This window comes from Glycine max, chromosome 17, assembly GCF_000004515.6.
Source record: "Glycine max cultivar Williams 82 chromosome 17, Glycine_max_v4.0, whole genome shotgun sequence".
Lineage (NCBI taxonomy): Eukaryota > Viridiplantae > Streptophyta > Magnoliopsida > Fabales > Fabaceae > Glycine > Glycine max.
In genome coordinates, this window is record NC_038253.2 from 9,579,569 (window position 1) to 9,600,298 (window position 20,730).

Here is a 20,730-nt window from a genome sequence, read left to right on the forward strand (position 1 = left end):
TATTTTCTCAATATAAATATATTTAAAAGTAATTATTATTATTATTTTAAAACATCATTATTATTATGACTGTTTTGGGATTGATACCCATCCAACCAATTAAAATATCATTTTTAGCACGCCTAACGTGCAGTAATGTAGAAAGGACTATGTTCACCACTTTTCTCTATTACTGCCCCCTCTTCTTTTGTTATTGCTTTTTTTTTTCTTTCTTCTGAATTTTCTTTTGATTTTGCTTTTACAAGTTTCCATTGTTATTTTTTTTGAAAAATTTAACAAAAAAATCATTTTTCCATTGTCTTAATTTCTTTATATATAAATCTAAAGATTTACACAAAATCTACATTGTTGGTGTATGTTAATCTTATGATTTATAATATCTTGATAAATATGAAAACTTTAATATATTTAATGATTGTCAGTTAGTTATCTTTAATTATTAAATTAAATCATTTGATTTTTTAAATTAATTATTTATTAAAATTATTAACAGTAATATATTTTTAATTTTTTTCATGCAATAAAACATATCATAACAGTTTATTTTTTACTAGTTAAAAAATACATTTATTAGAAAATAGAAAAAAATAAATGTATAATGTAATTACAATATAAACTTATTTATAAAATTATTATCTTACTCTTTATTTTATGCATTTTATTGTTAAAGCATTATGCAATATTTTTTTTAAAGGGATGCATAATTTTTCTTTAACCTATATTAAGGGTGAAAATTGTATATCATAAGCATAAAAAAATATAGACTTTATTATGGGAAACATTTGTAGAAAACATTATTTTGTTAATAAATTTTAGAAATAGTTAAAAAGAATCAATACAAATAATGTAACCGATTGCTTATCTTTAATTAATTGATAGTTATAAAATATGTTAAAGTTATCATATTTATTAAGATATTATAAACCATAAGATTAACTTATATTAACAGTATAAATTTGACTAAATTTTTTAGACTTACACATGATGTCAATGGATCATATATATATATATATATATATATATATATATATATATATATATATATATATATATATATAACTCAAACACGTTACCATTATCTTAAATTTTTTGACAAAAAAAAATTAATACAGTAAAAACATGTTTTGTTTTACTTTTTTTCTATTCACATTGAAAACTAGTTTCTATTATATATTTATACACAATGAGATGGATAAGAAGATAAGAGGCAAAAGAAAAGTGTCTCATGTGAAAGAAGAGAGTGGGATGGGACGGGAGAGAAGAGAAAAGGGTTAAATAGACGGGGAAGTGAAGAGAATGGAATGGTAGGGGGAGAGTAGCAGAGGGGGAAAAAAAGGAATAGAAGGGGAGGGGTGTGAGGGAATTGGGTAGAATACGGATTTTAGTTAAAACAAAAAGGTCAGCTGCTTCAGAGATCATGTCAATAACACCACAAATAAAACTCAACTTTGACGATAATGCGCAAAATCACCTCACTATTTTTAGCAATAGTAAATACATCATCCAATTTACAAGGAAAAAAGGAAGGGAAGGTGAAGATCCCCTCTTTACACAAACGAATAACTCTAGAGAAAATTGCGCATGCTTCCCAGTTAACCCAGGAGCAACTAGATAACAAAACTGTACAGTGCACTATACAGGTGGGTTACAGGTATAGGTTTGTTGGGTATATGCTCCATCATGTAAAAACATTTTATTTTTTTTAATACTATAAAGGTTGATCCTGCTTTCCATTGAAGTCGGGAGAGGATGATGGAGGAGTTCTAGAAGTAGTGGATTGTGGTGGAGCAGTAAGAGCATAAATGAGTCTCGACGATGATGAATTCTCAATGAGACCAGCAATGCCAGCAGCTGCAGATTGAGCATTTGAAGGGAGGAAGAGATCATGCTTCTGGTCTTTGTAAGCACTCCAAACCTGGAACGTAGGAGGGAAAATGATTGTAGAAGGTAAAAACTTAGATATGTATACTTGCAACAGGATGCAGCAAAATGCACAGAGGTGCCAAGAGGTAAAAGCCAAAAACTCGAACAACCATGCCATATTACTACTCTACATGTGTTGAGACTTACATCAGAATTGTTCAATAGTTCTCGCACTTTAGTGCAATGGGCTCCTTCAGTAGCAAAGGCATGCAAGACCTGATTAAGCAGATAAGTAACTAGTCAACAACAAATAATTAATCATCAACAGAAAATTGTTACAAATTAATCAATATCATTTTTTTTAGAAACAACAACTGCAAGTACTTTCTTTAATGTTAGTCAAATTGTGCAAATAAATTAATGAAAAAGAAATAAAATACCTGCAGAAAAAAATACAAAATCCAGACTCAAAGTAAATGCAAAATTATTATTTTAAAGTGCAAGATGTCAGAATTAAGAAATGGGAAATTTAAAAGTAATAGTTGATTCTATGGAAACTCAGATATACAAACAAAATGTGATCTGATTAAAAACCACTGAAACACCAGGTACTGGAGCATACAGAAATACAATTTTTTAAAAATTGCAGAAAATAGTAAAGAAGAAGATATGGAGGAGAGAGAAACTCAAACTCAAGAGGAAGAATAAAATTGACCGAGATTCCAACCTCAATAGCAAGCACCCTGCCAATAGATGCTTCAGATTCATTCCACTTCATCTGAGAACAAAAGCCATTCCTTCCACCAGCCCTCCAGTCAAGAAGACCAAGAAGAACTTCAACAAGACCAACTCTGCATTGTTTGTAAAATTTATTTTAGAATTGAGAGAGAGAGAGAGAGAGAGAGAGAGAGAGAGGGTTTGCAATTCTTAAAAAATATATATATAACAGAATCCAATGGCATCATGTGATTCTTGTAGCCAACCTCACTTGGTGGGATAAGGTGGTTGTTTGCAGTTATATTTCTGTAAAATTAAGGGGTATTTAGTAAGTTTTTTAATTACTGACTCAAATTTCAAACTCTTCACACATCACTACCACGACTGAACTTCAAATCTACAAAAACAAGGGGAAGTTAAAGGACTCAAACCAGGTTTTTATATAAACAAAAAAAAAGGCCTTATAATTGAAATTGATTTGATGAGTTTTCTCTTTCACTTGCATCTTGTGTAAGTTTTATGCAGCTAATGCAAAGTTATATCATGAACTTGGATCTCCAAGTCAAAAAATATTGAATCAGTTAAAAGCGCATCAATTTTCAATTATACAAGGTACTCACTTAAGTCCCTGTGCAACAAGAGCATCCCTGGCTCGGTTTCCGGCAACCACAACACGTTTTAGAGTCTCAAGAGCTAAAATGCTTCCACCTTGCCACCCTATGGCTTTCATTAGCAGCGGAACAACCTGGAAGAAGAAATTTAAACAACAAAATAAAATTTTTGTTTGGTCAAAGACAGTTAAAAATTAGGTCAATGCAAGTTATATATACAGATAATGGAAGTAGAGCAACAAAAGCATACTAACAATATCAAAAAGAAATTAGAACCCTCCCTAAAGCATGAGGCTATCAGAACATGTAAACTTTTAAATCTTTCTTTTTACATACTCATCAGCTAAGTCACTCAATATCAACTGCAGCTGAATGGTATGTCCTCCCACAATCAATATTTAGCCTTTATCACCAACAGAAGCATATCTAAACTCTCCACCCCACCCTAGGAAATAAATAATAAATAAATGACAGCTGTCATCGAACCAAAGATTCTCCAAAATAGCATGATTTTCCCTACAATTGCAAGTCTTAACATTTTCCGTTGAGACTTATATATTCTGAAGTAAAAAATAAGTTTAAAACTAGGATTAGCAGCTAAGAAACTGTTGAAAAAAAGTCAAAAGTTGCTTCTAGATCAGGTGAACCAGGATCACACACTTAATGGAATTTGGAGATGAACAATACAGGATCCAGAGAGATTTGAGGGAAACAAGTATTAGAGAGAGATGATCCCTGAGAAAAACAGAATATTCTCATGACAGACAAGCAAGTGTCGTATGATATGTTTTCACATTTATTTTTCTTTCTTTGCAATAAGAGGTAAGGATTTTGTTCAAAATATTATGGTATAAAGCAGGTAGACAAAAGACCATTTTCAGCAGGCTCCAAACCAAAAAAGGAGCCACGATAACAGTTTAATTAAAAGCAGAACATTGCATAACTGGCATAAAGCATTGTAAAATTGTAAATTAATAGATACTTATAGAACATGTCTTGTCAGCTACCTGAGGTGTTCCAACACTGGTTGCTGCCATGGCCTCCGCACAGGTGGTACTAGCTGCAAGTTGATGCAAGACACGCAAACAACTCAGGCGCACACGTTCTTGAGGAGTTTGTGTGTTCTCTGCTGATTCCTTATCTGGGTCATATGTTTGTTCTGCATGTCTCCCATTGTTTACCTCACCTGATGACATTGTTTCTCGCCTTCCCTCAAATGCAACAGCAGCAACTAGTTTTGGTACATATCCAAGATATCCAACATGATCTGCTAGTGCAGGATGCACACGCAGTAAGGAAACCAGTGCAGCCGACAGGAGCAAAGGAAGCTCTGGATCAATAACCTGCACCTCATAATGGGTGGCAGCAATGGACGACAAATACTGATCTAGTAGACCTTCCAAGAACCTTTTAGGGTTTCTAAGAGGGAATTTGGGATCTTTCAGAAACAGCCTAACATAGATGCCACCAACCTGCATCCACACAAAAGTTGAAATCCATTTATGAGAAAATATATTATTCTATACATAATTTTATAAAAAAAAATCACATATATCTGGTGAATACCTGTGGCTCATCTCTCATTTCCTGCTGTCCAGATGCCTGCTCAGGCACATCCCAATCAACAACACGCCCTTTCATCTGCTCACGGTATAGCTCTGATGCCATAGTGGAAATTTGTGCAGATAAGGAAGTCGCCATCGCTGGCGTCCATACAAGTTCTGGTGTCTCTGTAGTCTGCTCAAGGGCAACTACAACTGCTTCACCAGGTCCATCCCTGATTACTGATACAAGGCCATCAGGGAGAAACCTTGCAAGTGTGATAGAAACTCTTGGTCCGTGCATTGGTTGGCTAACAAGCTTCCCCAACAAGGAGGCCGCCATAGCTCTTTGCTGGAGTGGAATTTCTTCTGCATGGAATTATGATTTTTATCAATATGTATAAATCTGCAAACCGATTCTAAAAATGAGAATAATAAATGACCAACTAAGATGTACAAGTCTTCTACCCTTCAAAGGCAAGAGCAATTCAAGAATGTAGACAACACCCCCATGTTTGGCAGCAGCCCAGGCTAGCTCTGGTGTGCTTGCCAATGCGTAGAGAACATGGAGAGACCCTTCACGACAACTTGGGGATGAGTGAAGCATTTGTAATAAAAGCAGAAGACTAGATCCATCTGCAACCATGGCTTGCAAACAAGGAGCATGTGCTGTTAAGAGTGATAACACTCCTAGGCAAAGTTGAGGAATGTTACTGAGTGATGCTTCGGGCACAGAAAAGCATTCAAAAAGAGGCAGTAACTTGTCTTTATTAGAAAATATGGATGCCAAATTGGGATTATTAGTCAGAAGGTTCTGCAGAAAATAAAGAAGAATAGTCAGACATGCTGAATAAAAGTAGTTCACTACATAATAAGGCAGTTATGAATTAACCTGAAGGGAGGTCAATGCAGAACGGAGATTTTTAATCAGCTCAAGCTCTTCCTTCCCTAAAGATTGTTCTTCAGACATTGTGCCAGAATTTTCCAGAACCTGCTGCTCATTGACAGATCCATCAACAGCCTCACTTGTATGCTCAAAAGTCTCAAAGAAACTAGAGGTGCCTTCAACCTTATGACCGGCATCTTCAACACATTGATTGTGTACAAGATAAGATATAAAATCAATCAGAGCAAGGCAAAAAGTTTCTGGTTCACTAATTTCAAAGTCTGGTTGATCATTGTAGACTCTCAAGTAAACATTTCCAATGAATAATTCTCTGGATAGTGCTTTATAGACAAAGTCATGTGAATCCTTAATATCATATGAACCATCAGGACCTTGAGCTGCACGTTGCTGGTCCACAAATTTCAGCAACTCTGCTCGTGTTGAAGAGTTCCAGATAATCTGCACAGTATTCAAAAGATAGTATAAACATCAACATCAACATGCAAATACAAATAAGAAAAGGCTTAATTTTATTTTCTTAAAAGTTGAAACATAAATATTCTAAAGCAAAAAATGGTTAACTATTGCAGGAATTCATGGATTATCTCATTGAACACTACAGGTAGTCAGTAGATAGAACCTATTAAATGACCAGGAAGACTAGTGACTAAAAGAAACAACAAATAACTATACCAACTAATTTGTACGACTATATCAACAATACAATAGTCTGGTATATTTTCCTTTTGTGCCTTTTCTTCTTTAGGGGGAAGGAGAGTGCCATTTACACCGGTGTAAGTATTTTAGAAACATTAGGTTACATATTTTGAATTTTAATTGCTGTGTCAACTAGCAAGAAGCATAGTAGCAGGCTCAAAATGAGTTGAAGGCTCTAATAAATTTGTTCAATCAGTTTTAACATAAAAAGTTCAGTTCTACTTTCCCAGTTGCCAGAGGACCTATCTCCTTTTTGCCTATGTTGTAGATCTCTTCAGCCTATTCTTTTCTCTTCAAAAAAATTTCAGCTCTTCAGAGTTCAGATTTTATCTGACGTTCTTTTTCCCAAAATATTTAGGTTTTTCTTTATTCAACTCAAAATCTGCCAATCTTTTCCTTCCAAAATTTCTTCAGCTTAACAGTATTCTAAGTTCTTTCCTATAAAATGTGTAGCTTTTTATCATCGGCCAAACCAACAGTTCCTTTATCTCAGCATGCCGATTTTATTAACAATAACATCATTAACTTATCATCAATTTATTCTTACATCCTAAACAATAATCTTTTCTGACTGATTCAAAAATGGGCACAGACTAAAACCTAGCTACTAATGACTATGCATATAGTTTCTTGTCCAACATATTTGTCTTGTCACTTAAACTATGTTCCAATAACTGTGCAATCAGAGACATTAATAAAAACCTTTACAGAGTAAAACATTCATTTTTATTCCAATGGTAGTCCCACAAACAAGAAAACAAGTGCCCTTATCAAAACAATTCATCCTTACACAGGGTTAAGGATGATGAGAAAAAATACCTCTGGTGACTCCAGGTTTGCATTTAATTTGGACAGTAAATCTTTGGACATTTGATCTTTTAACATGCTAGAGAGCTTGGGAGTTAGCAAAACTCTGACGGCATCAGCAGCTGCCTGATTGTAAGGGGTTGCACTCTCATCTCCACACAAACCACTGAGCCTTGACAAAGCGTGTGATGCTTTTATGGCATGCATGTTTTTGGCAATTTGAACACTAGCACCGACACCATGAGATTCTGTTGCATCAGATTCTTCTGCAGTTGAGTCATACTGAAGCAGCAGAGGCAAAAGGTACCTATTATGGACCATATTAAATAGATAAGTCCAAAAATATTTACAAGTAAAACTAAATAGGATAAAAATATTCTTTATGTACCATAAATAATTATGGTCAACATATAAAAGTTAGAGCTCATTAGCTAACCAACAACTGAAAAAGTAATACTTCATTACCAGGATTAACTGAGATGCCTAGAGGAGTAAAGTATAAATTATAATACTAGGTGAGAATCAGATGGTATTATTATGTAAATTCCGTTTATGCCAACTAGATAATGTGTAAGGTTAATGTGTTGAAGTTAAGGTTAAATTGTTCGGGTACTACCCGAGTTTGATCCTTGGCGGAAGCAATTCTTGATCAGGCTTTACTTACCTCCTGACCGAACTTTGAATTAGTCAAGGTCCCTTTCCCTTGATGAACTGGAGGGTTAAGACAAAAAAAATGTAAATTTCTTTCTTATGCCTACTAGATAAAAGGTAGAGCTTGTACTATATTTGGTCAACTTTCACATAATGCTCAGTGCAGCACATTTAATGAGGTATTGAATCAAACACAAACAAAATTCAGGTTCCAAAAGGAACGCTTGTTTCAAAGTATCATGTTATATTCCCAAGAATATTATGACTAGGAATATTATTCCTGAATATATTTAAAATGTGCTTGGTTACATTTTAGACGATAACTTCCCTTACCACATGCGAATAAAATTGTAGGAAAGTATGGTAAAAATGGAAGTTACAACTTTCCCAGGAATCAACAGTACCCGGGAAGAATTTTTAAAAGCTTGTACATTCCCATGTTTACATCCCCAGGAATCAACTTTTAATCCGTGAAACAAATGCACTCATAAAGATTATCACAGATGGGAATAGCTCCCCAATTGAAGGGAAGCTAGTGTTTGAGGAGGAAACTCTATGTATGTCTTCTGTATTTGATGATATCAGTTTCATGCATTCAGGAGAAGAGTGTTGCCCTCAATGCCTCAGCTGGTAACCCTGTTACTGGTAACAATTCTTTGAGTAAGGAAAAAAATTAATTTTGGCTAATCATTTACAGGGAGTATTTGTCTTAATCCTTTTTTTCTTTCCCTTGTTAGTTGTTCCCACATCATTGTCCCATCATTCTTTGCCTAGCTCAGTTTCAAACTTGGATCCTGTTCATTCTATTACAGGGATCAACATGCGATACAAGATTTAGCCATTTAGGTGATGGTGTCCTACTTTAGAAGGAGACTGGAAGAGTGAGTCAGGAATGTCTCTGGAGATGTCAGAATTAAAAAAGAAAATCTTCAAGATTGATAGAAGGCATTCAGTTGTAAACAAAAGTTGCAATAAGATAAGGATGGCAACACATTCAAAGATCTCTCATAAGGTGATCCTAAGGAGGAAGAGGAATAGTTTAAGAGAATTGGAAAATAGAAACAGGATATCTAAACTGGGGAGAACTAGTCAAGACCATTTTGAGAACAAGAGTTGGAATGCACTTATAACAGTAAACCCATGTAACAAGCTGTACTTAAATACGTAACTGTAGAAGCTACTTATCCTATTTAATCGCTAGACTCACCCTCCTACAAACTTGAAATAGATATAAAATAATTTACCCTAAAACAATAATTGAAGAGGCATACCATAAAACACCAGCCTTCAATAAAGCATCTTGCAATTCAGAGGAAATAGAAACATTGGCAATAGTCTGTAAAGCAGCATTAACAGCTGCAGGTACAAGCTCAAATTCAGTACAGTGCACAATGTCCTCAACTAGTCCGGAAAACTCAAGTATCTCAGCTCTGGCAGCCTCAAACTGACTAAGAACTGAAAATGTTCGCATGATGTTTGTAACAATGATGGCAGATGGTTCATTTCCAGGAGTAGTTGGCTGAACAACACCCATGCAACGGGAAAGAAGAGTTGCAAGAAGATGTACTCCTCCATCCCTTACCAGCTCTTCACCATTCAATGAAGAAGATGCACATCTAACCATATGAAAATTCAATTAAGGATCAAAAGTTACCACAAAATGTTGCAACAAGGACATGAAAGAACATGAAACTTATTTGCATAATCCTAAGAAAGAACTTGAAACTCTTACGTCAGCCAGACAAGCTCTGATGCAGCAACAAGGAGAAGTGCTCTATCTGAAGAAAGAAAATTGTTGTCATCCTTGTCCACAGTAACAGCACTCAGCAACATGGGATAGCCGGCATATTTGAATGGCTCCAATACATCTCCATGTCTTCTGTATAAAATACATTGTCCCTTCAATAAAAGTAGCAATCTCCAAGGCTGGGGACCTTGCAACCCTTGCATGGTAGCCTATGTTTTGGTCACAAAAAATATAATCGAACAAATTATAAAAGGCATATGTATTCTTGCTTGCAAATGAAAAAAAAAAAAAAAAACTTTAGTAGAACAATTCATTGTAATGGAGGATATAAACACACACAAAGAAATCAAAATGAAAATCAATGAGCATTATGATTTTGATGGCCCATTTTTGTGCTAGTATACAACCATTGTAAGCTTGCATGCATGTATTCTGCAGTGGTGGTTCATTAGAAGATTAAAACATATAAGCTAAAAAATAAAATTGTATAAATGTGCAACTTTTTCCCCTATGAGGCTTTTAAGTCAATAGCATACCGAAGAAAAATTACAACTAGATTTCAGATTTGTATGCACAAGATACTTGATTCATAAATTAATTGCCCAAGAGTTAAGACAACACAAGTCTCCACAATTTTTAAGCTGAGATACTAAGACAATATAAGTATGAGAACCGTTATGTAGAAAACTAGAAATAATCATGCCATCTTAGTGACATTTACTGAAACATGATTCGAAAGAAGCCTGTGTATGACATGGAAACTTATGTTTACCTGGAGGCGTTCATAGGCCTTCTGTATAGCAAGAAACTTCTCCCTCCCTTCTGGATTTTTGTCAGGATGATATTTCATAGCAAGTTTCCGATATTGTCGCTTTAATTTTTCTTCATCAATGTTCTCAATCTGCTTCGATAAGCTAGATGCTTCATCCATAACTTCCAGAGAATTTCTTTTATTTACACCATCACTAGACACATCCTCAAAGGATACTTCAAGGATCTTGCAAGCTTCTTCTTCAGAAAGATCCATAGGCTTTCTAGTTAACTCTTCACGCCACATTACAAGTAGTGACTGAAGAAACTCTACATGTTCAACAATTGGCCAATTTGGAAAACGAATATCATCACATAGGTTCCTGAGGTAATAACGGTGACACCACATTTCATCTCTCAGCTCTGGGTATGTCACTGGAGGCATGGGGGCGTAGTCATATAAAACATGGCAATGCTGTGACAGTTTCTGCGGAAAATCACCAAGATGCTGCAAAACCTGATAAAAAGCGAAGGAGAATGGATTCAATTATACTATGTAAATATCATATTAGTAACCCAGTGAATGTAATATTATAAAAATTGAGGAAAAATAAAACTCATCAGGGTGGCTAAGTTTAGATTACCTGACGAATTAGATTTTCTGCCCTCATTTTGTGAGTCCATATTATCTCTGGCGTGTCAGAATCAGAAACCATTGCTGCAGCAAATGCTGCTGGACCACTACGTTCTAGTACGTACAACAAAGATTCAGGGAGAAGTCCACCAAGAACACTACGTTTTGCCAAAGGCAATGAAGTTGAAACTGCAGCCTCTTCCCCACCATGAAATGCTTGATGGACATGGGTGACAGAAAAGAGTTGCCCAATTGAAAGTAGATTAGACCCAGGATATGCCAGTGCAAAATAAAATGCACCAGTGCTGTATAGACGGACCATAGCTTTGGGATTCCGTGTAACAATAGCCTTAAGCAATGCAGCAGCTGCCTCAACAATACTTGGTTCCCCAGAAAGAAAGGCCTGTCCGCACCCCCAGAAAAACAAAATGAAATGGAAAAAAGGAAATCAAAATATTATAATATTTAATTTGTTTAGAAGTTGGAAGAGTAGACAAAACATACAATTTTATGATATCATTTTTATATCTTGGAATATTTTAGAGTATCCTAGATTATCTCTTGGGATTTATTCTTCTTTTATATTTTATTATTATTTGTTGAACTTTGTAGTTACAGGCATATAATATCATGTAAATAGGAATATTATCTCCAATATCTATTTGTATTTATTGCATTAAGTCTATATAAAACGAACTCCATTGTGTAGTCAAGACACACAGTTTCAGCCTCTCTTGCATCTGTTTCTCTCTCTTTCAACAAGAATGATAAAGACAATCAAGAATCAAAGAATCTAGCCAAAATAATTTTGGGAAAGAAATGCTACTTAGAAAGATGCAAGTCATAACTCATGATAACAAATATCAATATTTTCTAACATGGCTGATTAAAAAAATGAACAATTACTAAAATTACCTGTGCAATATGTGGAAGGCAGCGTGGACTTGACAAGATTCGCTTTACTCTAGGAGTTGGAGTAACAATCTCTCCAGCATCATCTAAATCTGAACGTGCAGACACCATGCTATGCAATATGGACAAAGCAGTGTCCCCAACCTGAATACAATATACATATTTTATCTATTAGTAGGATACAAGGAAAAAAAAATTAAAGAATGAAGTGTCAAAAAAATGTTTTTGACAAGACAATTTATTAGCCATAAACATAGCTATCTTCTATGACTTTCGGTAGATTTCCAAATGGGCCTAAGCTTATAGTTATCAACAATTCAAGATAACAGCACAAAATCTACAGAAAACATCACAAAAGAAATTATTATCAATATTATCTTCCAACTCCAGCATGATTCTACCTGAGGTGGGGTAAGGACAGGAACTCTGAGGGCAAGTGCCCAACGAAGCTCACGGATATCACGCAACTTTTTCCAATCTAGCATCCCAGATGCCCAAAACCTTGTTGTCCAATCAATAGCCTTCTTGGACCACAATCTTCTAATAGCATCTTTTTCCATAGGACCAACTTGAGCACCATCTTTATCAATATACAGCCATTCCTTAAGTGGTTCCATAAAAGCACTAGCAGCAATTAAATTGGATTGCAAGGGAATAGATGTCCTCTCTGAAGTTTCATGAACCGCAGTAAGCAGATCAACAGCTAATACACAACCTCCAACTAGAACACAAGCCTCAACATTTGATAAAACCTTCATCAATGCCTGAAATTCAGTAAACCATAGTTAATTTAAATTTTCAAACAATAGAATTGACATACTGCAATGTTTACTTGAGCATTTTGAAAACTTTATTCCATTTAGGATAATCATTAAATCAAATAATCAATATTGACCACCAATCCTGTTACAAATTGCAATTACCAGCAATGAAGGTCAAAATTTAAAATGTATTTTCTTTTTGCCCAAATAGTGCCAAAATTGCAGTACTCTAAAGGACAAGTATTAGGATGGCCTTTGAACAGAACTATGATACAATAAAAAAGCATAGTAATCCTTCCTCCCACTCAGAGAAGACAAAACAAGGAAAAAGTAAATTCAATTTGCACACCTTCAGAAGTAAAAGAAGTCGATGCCTCAAAGCACTGTCATCTGTCCTATCCAAGAGAACAGTAATGTGAGCTGTACCTTCAAAAGGGCCAATGGTCATGTAATGCTGCTCATATACAATTGCCATTGCCCTTGCACAAAGTTCTCTCACTGATGATCCACCACCTCCACCAAAACCATCTAATCTACCCATGTCGCACCAATCATCAGACGCACCTAATTCATCAGGAACAGCACCATCTACAGTAAGCCCGGTGTCAGCATCACATAAGAACCGATGGTAAAGTGCCCTGAAGAAAGCAACAGGATCACGCAATGGGAAGTCTTGCGCCCTGCCACCACTGCCACTCTCAAGCAGTAACCGAAGATAATACTGTCCCACGCAAACTTCTTTTGACAAGCTTGGGTAACGAACAGAAAATTCAGGGTAGTTCCAAGATATTTGTGGCACACTCTCAACCCCAGATACCATATCCAATGTAGCACCCCCTGGAACAATATCTTCAGTACGCTCTTTCTCAACATCTAGTTTATGAACTTCAGCTTGCAAAGATTCTCTCAATTCTTGCCTAGTACGCTCATTCCAAATCAAGTCTGCACGATTGTGATCAAGATCAAAAGCTCGCCAAAATTCAGGCCAGTTACATAGAAGTCGACCAGATCCTACAGGGGTGTTCTCCACAACAACTTGGGCGGGAGCAGGAATGCCTGCATTCTGCAAACCAACTGCATTGCTGTCAGGATCAACTGAATTTGAAAATTCAGATCCTGGAGCTTCATTTGAGTTTGTTGATACCGCAATAGCTGAATCCACAAAAGTTGAATGCCCATTTTGAACTTCTCCTGTAGAAGATCCATTGTTCAAATTTTCACTAGTGTGAACAACTGATGATTGAATATTTGAAGCCTGTCCAGAACCTGGGTCCATAACAGTTTTATGATAGCTGTCTGAGCCTCTAACAATAGCACCCACTGTCTGCCTAGCTGAATCAGAAGCATCAAAGTTATTAGCTGAAGGGAAAGGTTGTTCTTGCGAGGTAAGTCCTCTCCCAATGCGACCTTTCCTGTGCTGAAGTAAACGTCTTTTTCTTTTCCCAATTGATGACTCTTCTTGATTTGTGTCTTCGGCTAGAACTCCATCAGCACGTGTGTGCAAGTAAGCAACGAGGCCAGGAGGCAGTATTCGGGATAATAGCTCCAAAGCTGGTTGATAGGAATCTGCCCAAAGAGCAACAAGTTGTCGACTAACTTCACGCCGCTCACCAGACGGAAGGAAAAATGCATGCAGTAAATGTCTCAACAAAGCACCATCACGCAAAGAAGCATCCCGCATGGACTCTGCAGCAATAGCATCTTCTTCTGCAATTGATCGCATGATCATTGCTACTGTTTCTCTAACACTTTCAGCAGGGTGACCAAACAGTGCAAACAAGCGACGCTTCAACCCTGCAACTTGGCGTAACAATTCAACAAAAACAGTATATTGGGTAGTCTCACCATGTGGATCACAGATCATAGCCTCGAGCACTTCGACAACAGTCATTGACAGTAAAGGCGATACTGACGTGGGCTTTAATCTGTTGACAAGAATGATGATATAATTATGATTAGCAAACAAAACAGACTTTGTATGCATAATTGTGGCATGCCATTCTCCTTTAGAATCTGTTACATTTGCATCACCAGGCCCACCACCAATAAGTGCAGCAACAAGCCCTGCAGCCTCAGAAGCTACACCTTCTGAACCATTTCTGAGTAAACCCATTATCCTTCCAACTGCCGCCGGAAAAGACATCACATGTGAAGCTGCACTTCTTGAGGCAAGTAGTCTGCGTAAACATGCAATAAAACCCATCACAGTTGCTGCAGCTTTTGGTGAAGGGGGTGGCAATGGAGGAGATTCTGGAGGAAGATTTGGGGCAGCAGGAAGCATAGTAATCAAGGCCATCAAAGTAACCTCCGGTACTTCAACGTTTGTAGGCACACCACCATATGGTATACAGGCATTGAACTCCCTTATTCTACGCCATAGTTTAGCCCTAGATCCAGGAACAGAACCACCTTCAGCAACGGCATCTTTGGCAGCAGCTGCTAAATGTTTCAAATGCATGGATGCACTTTCTGCATCAGTAACAGGCTTTTGTTGACCATATTGCAAAAAAACTCTCCCACAGGGAGGATCAATACGATGACCAGGCATTGTCAGTCTTGGCAATACAGGTATGGCACATTGACCCTGTAAATAAACATCACTAGAAGTCAAACAAGCACTTGGACACTCCATTCTGCAATAAGACATTCTTTCTTTTTTATAACATCATATAAGATTGCCTCCAGTTCAGGAACAGGTTAAACAATGATATTATGAGATTAGACAAGCATTATAGGAAATAAATCACCATGCTTCAATGTACACATACAATTAAAAACAATTCTCAACCAAGATGAGATACATCTACCTACTTCAGTTTGTAAAGCATCACGAACTGCTGCAAGTAAGCTATCACGAGATGTGCTTGCATAAACCTACAATTCATGCCACATTGGTGAGAAAATTTATAGCATAAGTGCATAACAAATCATAACTAAATAGCACAACAAAAGCTTACATGGATGGGGCATCCATCACTAAATTCAATTGCAAACATCTGGGGCTCTTCAGCAAACCGAACAAGAGCACTTACTGAAGATAAAGGACGAACAGTAACAGCCTGCACACATCTAGTAAAAATTCTCAACACTTGACATAACCCCTCTGATTCTAAGTAAAACTCAGCTAGCATAGACACATATAAATGCATTAAATGAAATTGGTTGCATCAAAACATGTAAAGCCAACATAAAACTATTGACAAAAACACAAATCCACATTCTTTTGATGATGCATATATTGTTCAAGATTAATATATCTTTAAAATCTGTTCAACCTGGCTCAGAATAAGATACTGCTTGCTTGCTGTTACCATAACAAATTGAGGCCGCATTTGCTCAAGCTTTTTCTTAGTACAAAGTTTTTTTTCTAATTAAAAGGAACGTTTAAAAAAAAAACTGGATAACTTTTTAGGGGGGAAAATCAATTAGGACTTTTCTCAGACGAAAAAAGTTATATAATAAAAGCACTCTATTTCAAACCTTATCCACATGTACCCTAAATGTGCAGCCTTATAGAAAAAAGCATAAATCACCGTGGTAAAAAACTCCAAAAACCTATTGCACACAGTAGCATCTTATGCTGCAAATCTGTAATCATGTCATTCAAGATTTATTAAAAAACAATATTTGAGAAAAACAATAGTTTATCAATGCTTAATTTCTTGTGCAAGAAATTCCATCAGCACGTATCAATGCCTATAATAGATTTTCATCTATAAATGGGCCAAATGGCTACATCCTATTCACAAGTTGACTTAATAAATGCGTCACTTACTTCATAATTCTCAGGACGCCTTTCCACAAGTGAAACCTTTGTAAGAATGAGCTGACGAGATACAGAATCACCATGCTCACCTAGTCCTCCTTTTGGGCCAACTCCTAAGCTCAATCCTGGAACATTTAGAGTTCCATGGGCAGCAGAACGCAGCCTTGTTACAGACCATCCCCCCATTGGGGTATCTTCTGCTCCAACTGCCTCTTTTGCTGCATTACATTTGTTTGTTCAAGGTTAAAAAATAAATTCACTGCAATAAATAATGAATTTGAAAGTGGAAGGAACATAAACAAGGTTATGACTAGTTACCCCTTTGTTTTATATATTCAGAAATAGAGAGAGTTTGAGAACTCTCCACAGACAAGGATAGCCCAACAGTGGATTTTGCAGTTTTAGTCTGCAATAAAATTTATGCGCTGTTATTACTGTTGATATTAAAACAGGTAGCATTCCTTGGTTATCAAGAAAGCACAAGTAAACCATTCTTACAAATGCTGTTTTATTTCATGCCTAAAGGCAACGTAATTTAAGGATCCAATATCTCGCAGAATAAATATTGAAGTTTAAACAAATCCATCCATACCAAATTTGAGATAATAGCTGATATTGTGCATCCAGAAGCAGCTTGGAAAGCTTTAGATTTTCTTCCATATAAGGGGCAAAGAACAAATCCGCTACCATGATCAACATTTGTTTTTCCAAAAGCATCAGATAGAAGAATAATTGCAGGGGAATCCATGTCTCTAAAATCCAAGCACCAGCGAAGGTCACCCGATTTTGTATCGAGAAGTTCAACACCAACATAAGTTACTTTCAATTTCTGTGAAAGCCACCAGCCATATAGGATAATTAGTTTAGCTTATCAACCACTCATTCTTTTTTTTTTTTTTTGTATAAGTTCATCATACAGTATATCAAAGACAACTGCCGGTTATTAAAAAAAACTATCTCCCCACCATCCTAATCTCCACAATTCTCACAATATAAAACATTAAGGTAATGTTAGGATTAAGGATTTTAAAATTATAAGGAATTTGGCATGCATGGAATTGCTTCAATTAGATTATTTTCATTTACAAAATACTTTGTTTGGATAAGTCAATTCAAATACCTTGTGTTTCAAATGGTTTGTTTAGATAAAGTAATTCAATTTCCATATGTAAATTTCATTTTGTCAATTTATTAAAACCTTGCTTGACACACTTATTTTTTCTTTTCTCTTGATTGGCATGGAACAAATGAATGACACAAAAGCACATCCTCACAATTCATCCATCATCCACAACAAACTATGAACAACACAAGACAACTAATAAACAGTACCATAAACTATTAACCATCGCAATGCAAACAAAAATAATCCCAAAATCAAAATGCATGCATGTCAACTCTTCTCTGCTCTCTTTACTCACGTCCCGGATAAAGCTCACAGAAAAGCAATCATCATCGAAAAACAAGAGAACCAATCACAACTAAAGAAGCAATGTGACTTACAAAAGGAACCCACTGAGCTGCCCTTCGCCGAAGATGAAGCACCGGGAACTCAGCCACCGGCACCAACCGGTTCCACCGAATCCGGTGCAACTCCGTCAAAATACTCGCCCTGTACCGCGATGAGAACTTCGTGGCCTTGAATTTTCCGCGTCCATCGGTCCTCACACTGAGGTTAAACTCGTTCGAATTCTCGTCGCGGCCGAGAACGGGCGAGGCACCTTCGAAGTCCGTCGCCACGTCGTAAGAGTTCGTGACGGAGAGCGTGGAAGGATCGAGAGTGAGAACGGTGACGCTGGAAATGCAGAGAATCCGCTTGTAGCGACCACGCCACGAGTGCTTAACGACCATATACCGAGCCAAGTACTCGGGCTCCTCGAGCGGCGGGGGACCGGAAATGACGGCGGCGGAGGCGTTGGCGGCGTTTTCCATGACAGGCGGCGGGCGAAGCTGGACGGGGCGGTTGAGATCAGATGCGTAGCGGCTCACGGATTCGACCTGGGGGAGATACGCGAGGGTGTGGACACGTGGCGCATTGTGGAAGCGGAGGAAGAACCAGAGTCCCTGCTGCTGCGACGATGGAGGTGACGCCGCCGCCGCCGGGCTTCCGAGTGGCCGAGAGTGATTCGCCCCCAGCTCTGAGACTTAAGAGCGGTGTGGATTACATTCAGTTTTTCCGCGCGATCGAATCGGAACCCTAACTAAATTGATTTGTTCATCCAATGCGAGGTTTCGATTGGAGTTTCGATGAGGAAGGGAGGGGTTAGGGTTGCGGGAATCGGAAAACGGAAAATCGAATCGGAGCAAGCAGTCGCACGTTGGAGTGAGAGAAATAGCGAGAGAGAAGGGCGTAGTGGGAGGAGGGGGAGGAATAGGCGAGGACCGAACGCACCGTCTGATGCTGATCAAAATGACGTGGCCGTTTCTTATTCGCGATGACTCCTAATACCTCCTTCAGAATAAAGACACTAATGAAAAATCAAAATATTCTATTACGTGGTTTTTTTATTCTGTTTTAAGTTACAGGAGCAAAATTCTACTTATGTGGTTTTATACGTAAGAAACAAAAACGATAGTGTGTTTTAGAACAATGAAAAATCATATTTAAACTATTGGGATTTAACATTTTAAGAAAGATGAATTTTGTTTTATTTTAATATTTTTTCTCATTTACATAGTAGTTGCTGAATAAAGGAGGTGAAATTGATAATAATTAAAACTACTAAAACTTGGATCAAAATGCAGCTATTCAGTAAACAACTTGAAATGAAATAATATTCAAAATTAAATTCTTTCTTATTTTAAATTTATAAAATATAAAATGAATTGCTTCTAGTAATTCATTAGGTCTTGAAAGAAGAAAAGAAAAAAAAAATCATTATAGTAGATATTTTTTATTAGTTTAGTTTAGTTTGAACTCAATCATGAATATAAAACAACTTTAGATCACTAAGTTGTTTCTATTCAAAATTGGAAATTTTCTTTTTTCATCATAAGTCAAAATTAAGAAGTTTTTAACCCACTAAAATGGACTTTATGATGAGGATTGAGATAAATACATGACTTAATTTCTATTGACACTCTTGTTCACTAAAAATAATTCGAGAAGGTTCTCACTTTAAAGTTTAAACAAATTGGTCCTTTGTTTCATCACTTGTCCACATCTAGAAGACATTATTCTAAATATGCTTCCCTAGTTTTGGCATGAAGTACTACAATGAAAGCATTCTCTCGGCTTTAACATCGATATCAGGGAGACCTATTCGTGTTGATGTTAATATTATAGAAGCATATCAAGAGATGAGTTTGTTAGAGACTGTAAGAAAATTAATCAAGAACAACCTGTGGTAGGTAAGGTTTGGTTTAGAAATTTAAATTAGTTTAACATGGAATATGAATGTTTCCCTCCTTTACAAAAAATGTGGCCACTGTTACCATACTTCACTGAGTTATGGGATTCTCATGGGTGTGCCACCTGTGACATTGGAGCAATCCAACCAAATGAAGGGAATTCAACGTTGGTGCTTGACAAACAAGGGTCAACATGCAAATCCTAACACCGATTGTGAGGAGGTAGTTAATGAAGGTAATAGCAAATTTTACTTTTCATGTAAAATTAGGGGTATTTGTGGATTTGAAACCGGTTTTAGTCAAATTCAGGATTCAATCCAATCAAATTTAATCGATTTGATTCGGTTTGATTTTCATAATTTTTTTAAAAAACTCAACCAAATTCAATTCATCTATGAACGATTTGGTTCGGTTTGACCCAACGAGTTATCTATTTTAATTTAATTTTTTTTTCTTATAACTACTATTTTATATCATGATTCCTTCAAATATCTAATAAAATGAACACAATATTATTAAATGTCTGTAAAATTGATTCATTTAATACCATCAATATAATATTGTAAAATAAACTAATATAAATTAAGACAAAATATTATTAAGCGATATTTACTATAATAGTCTGAATCATAACTATTTTCTACAAACTAATTTTTTACCGTAAGCTTTGCTACAACCAAATTTAATGAAACAAATGAATAAAATATGATTCATTAATATTATAAATCAAATAGAAAAAATAAATATGAAAAAAGTAAAACAAATAACAATGTACGTTAAATTAATACCTTAAGAAGTTTCAATAGTGTCCAAGTCACAACACTTAGAATCCCAATATTAACAGTATTTAAATTCAAACCAAACAAGTATAAAAAAAATAAATCTATAAATCTAAAATTGTGACACAATCAACAATTTTGATCGATTCGATTCAATTTTACCCGATCAAACCTAAATTGTTTGAATCATTTGAGTCAATTTGAGTTCGTGAGTACTCCGTACCCATAAACTCTCCT

General features: G+C 36.2%; 1 protein-coding gene across 2 annotated transcripts; it reads right to left on the minus strand.

Moving 5' to 3' along the window:
* Positions 1–1,447: 1,447 nt before the first annotated feature.
* On the minus strand, positions 1,448–18,784 carry LOC100788219 (dnaJ homolog subfamily C GRV2). 2 transcript variants are annotated; one of them, XM_003549749.5, is made up of 22 exons: positions 17,867–18,784; positions 16,956–17,192; positions 16,682–16,769; positions 16,373–16,581; positions 15,555–15,656; positions 15,409–15,471; positions 12,947–15,181; positions 12,238–12,600; positions 11,840–11,980; positions 10,935–11,327; positions 10,313–10,807; positions 9,526–9,749; positions 9,065–9,409; positions 7,155–7,449; positions 5,625–6,077; positions 5,201–5,546; positions 4,758–5,101; positions 4,199–4,663; positions 3,201–3,325; positions 2,591–2,714; positions 2,071–2,139; positions 1,448–1,915 (listed from the first exon to the last, which is right to left on the minus strand). In XM_003549749.5, exons 1-22 carry the CDS (start codon positions 18,293–18,295, stop codon positions 1,709–1,711), a joined length of 7,752 nt encoding a protein of 2,583 aa, XP_003549797.1. In that variant the 5' UTR covers positions 18,296–18,784; the 3' UTR covers positions 1,448–1,708. The 2 variants fall into 2 exon arrangements, with proteins under 2 accessions (XP_003549797.1, XP_014625182.1); XM_014769696.2 differs by lacking the exons at positions 16,682–16,769; positions 16,956–17,192; positions 17,867–18,784 and having other exon boundaries at positions 15,555–15,666; positions 16,373–16,576.
* Positions 18,785–20,730: the final 1,946 nt, after the last annotated feature.

Bases quoted from the DNA above. Each gene is read 5' to 3' on its own strand.
- LOC100788219 (XM_003549749.5), bottom strand. From the start codon at position 18,295: ATGGAAAACGCCGCCAACGCCTCCGCCGCCGTCATTTCCGGTCCCCCG. The intron at 15,657-16,372 runs GTAAGTGACGCA...AGATGTGTGCAG, and splicing joins GGCGTCCTGAGAATTATGAA to GCTGTTACTGTTCGTCCTTT. The intron at 2,715-3,200 runs GTGAGTACCTTG...CAAACAATGCAG, and splicing joins CTTGTTGCACAGGGACTTAA to AGTTGGTCTTGTTGAAGTTC.